This window comes from Olea europaea, unplaced genomic scaffold (assembly GCF_002742605.1).
Source record: "Olea europaea var. sylvestris unplaced genomic scaffold, O_europaea_v1 scaffold2473, whole genome shotgun sequence".
Lineage (NCBI taxonomy): Eukaryota > Viridiplantae > Streptophyta > Magnoliopsida > Lamiales > Oleaceae > Olea > Olea europaea.
Genome location: NW_019242945.1, coordinates 9,351 through 11,686, shown reverse-complemented (window position 1 = coordinate 11,686; position 2,336 = coordinate 9,351). Strand labels below are relative to the sequence as shown.

At 34.5% G+C, this 2,336-nt stretch overlaps 1 protein-coding gene across 1 annotated transcript; it reads left to right on the top strand.

Annotated features, from left to right (window-relative positions):
- The first annotated feature begins 560 nt into the window (after positions 1-560).
- LOC111382335 (putative F-box protein PP2-B12) lies at positions 561-2,330 on the top strand. Its single transcript, XM_023006275.1, has 3 exons — positions 561-957; positions 1,529-1,647; positions 1,737-2,330. The coding sequence occupies exons 1-3, from the start codon at positions 652-654 to the stop codon at positions 2,227-2,229; spliced, it is 918 nt and encodes a 305-aa protein (XP_022862043.1). The 5' UTR covers positions 561-651; the 3' UTR covers positions 2,230-2,330.
- The last annotated feature ends 6 nt before the right edge of the window (positions 2,331-2,336 follow it).

Here is a 2,336-nt window from a genome sequence, read left to right as displayed (position 1 = left end):
TATATATATTTTTTTTTTCCAAAATGAAATGATAAATATTATAGTGATTATATTCACACAATAATTTTTATTTTTTGCACCGTATTTTAATTACACTTAAAGTTTAAACTTTACTCATTATAGCATTTATGTCCCTAACGATTTTTAACTTCATTCTTATCCTCAAACTTTCCATTAATTAACACATTTGATTTTTGGTAACAATTTTGTCTAAAATTTAATTAAAATGACATAAAATAACTTATGTTTTCATCATATTTTTAAAAAAAATAATAAATAAAGGATAACAAAATATTTTTTTCTCTTTCAAAAGTATGAGAACAAAATATCTTGATATAAATCATCGTCAACTAATTAATGAAAGTTTGTATATAAGAATTCGACAAAAATGTTAAGAAAATAATTGTTACAATGAAAAAAAATGAAAGAATTTAATTGCGATTAAAATATGGGGGCAATAAATAAAATTTATCAGGTCAATATTTATCCTTTTAGATGAACACAACGTGTCTTCAATTATTTTATCCTATCATTATAAAATGATGTTTGAGATTTGAAGAAGACGTTAGAAAAGAAAGAACCTTTTCCACCATCGGTGCGTCTATAAATAAGCAGATATCCCTACAATCTACTCACTTCTAAAAATTCAATATGGAGAGAAACACGATGTCGGTTGAGAGCTACAATGATTTCCAAGCACTGCCGGAGGGTTGTATAGCCACGGCGCTGTCGCTGACGAGCCCCAAGGATGCCTGTCGCCTGTCGGTGGTGACTCCGACATTCCGATCTGCGGCGGAATCCGACGCCGTTTGGGAGCGGTTTTTGCCGCCTGATTACCGTGACATCATTTTACGTTCAGTTGACGGTTATGATTCGGTTCTTGCTAAATTTCGATCCAAGAAAGAGCTTTATTTCCACCTCTGTGATAATCCTATCATCATCGACGGTGGCAATAAAGTAATGATATAAATTCTTGTGATATTAGTTTTCGTCAATTTTGCGTAAATATTTATTAAGCCGTTTTACCTGGATTTATTGTTGGGAATCTGCCTTAAAAATATCATTCGGATTGTCTTTTGTGATTGAAAAATAGGTAAATTTAATAACTTTCTCTACGAAAGGGAGGTTGGTGTAGCTTGGTCATTATCGTCGAACCTGATCAAGAAATTTTGAAAAATATACTTGAAATTTACATTATAATGGACATGAATACGTATAGGTTAAATTTTTTGGTCCTCACTTCTTAGAATGATGAATTTTAGTGGCGTTCTTACTGTTGCAATTGTTCTATGGTTATATTTCCAAGATCAGTGGCATAAACCTCAATTTATGTTTTACAGCATTGAATATTTTTTGCCTCATAATGTCCAATGTTCAATAATTTTTATGCCTCAATGCCCAATGCTCAACCAAGGTACAAATTGACTAAAGGTTTGTTTATAGTTGTCACTTGTGATGGCGTCTCTTTACATTTTGATCTCATTTATTCTAGTTGGGTATGCATCCTAATGCTTCTCTTTAATTGCAGAGCTTTTCATTGGACAAAGGGACAGGAAAGAAGTGCTTTATGCTCGCTGCAAGGGACCTCTTGATTGTGTGGGGTGATACACCTGAATATTGGCGATGGATCCCTTATCCAGAGTCCAGGTTTTACAGTTATCCTGCATAAGAACAAGTATCTTTTCTTTCTATCAATTATTTTGAATGCTGATAGCTCATTGCACGTTTTATTTCAGATTTCCTGAGGTGGCAGAGCTTCTTGATGTGTGTTGGTTTGAAATTCGTGGCAAAATAAACACTAGCATGCTCTCTTCAGGAACTACATATGCTGCTTACCTTGTTTTCACTTCAAAATCAGGAATATACGGTTTTGAGTATCAACCTGCTGAGGCTACGGTAGGAATTAGTGGGCAGGATGGTGTAAAACGAACGGTGTGTTTAGATCCAGACGGAGAACAAAGGCATAGGTACCAGATTGTACCTAGGCGCATATTTTTCAATCATCGGTTGGCTCATATATACAGACGGCGAGGTGATTTGGCCTCAGAGCGCATTACCGAGTACCCCAAGGTTAGAGCAGATAAGTGGATGGAAGTTGGGTTGGGAGAGTTTTACGTGGACGGAGAACAAAATTTGGATATGGAAATAAGTTTGACAGAGACAAAGGGTGGAAACTGGAAGAATGGTGTCGTTATTCAAGGGATTGAGATCAGACCAAAAGCTGAGTGAACATTGTAGCTACAAACTTCATTAGGTACCACTTTGGCACATGCTTTTTGTTGGTTTATTACTTTTTTTTTTTTTTTTTTTTTCTTTTTTTTTTTTTTTTTTTTTTT

Bases quoted from the DNA above. Each gene is read 5' to 3' on its own strand.
- LOC111382335 (XM_023006275.1), top strand. From the start codon at position 652: ATGGAGAGAAACACGATGTCGGTTGAGAGCTACAATGATTTCCAAGCA. The intron at 958-1,528 runs GTAATGATATAA...CTTTAATTGCAG, and splicing joins TCATCGACGGTGGCAATAAA to AGCTTTTCATTGGACAAAGG. The intron at 1,648-1,736 runs GTTTTACAGTTA...GTTTTATTTCAG, and splicing joins ATCCCTTATCCAGAGTCCAG to ATTTCCTGAGGTGGCAGAGC.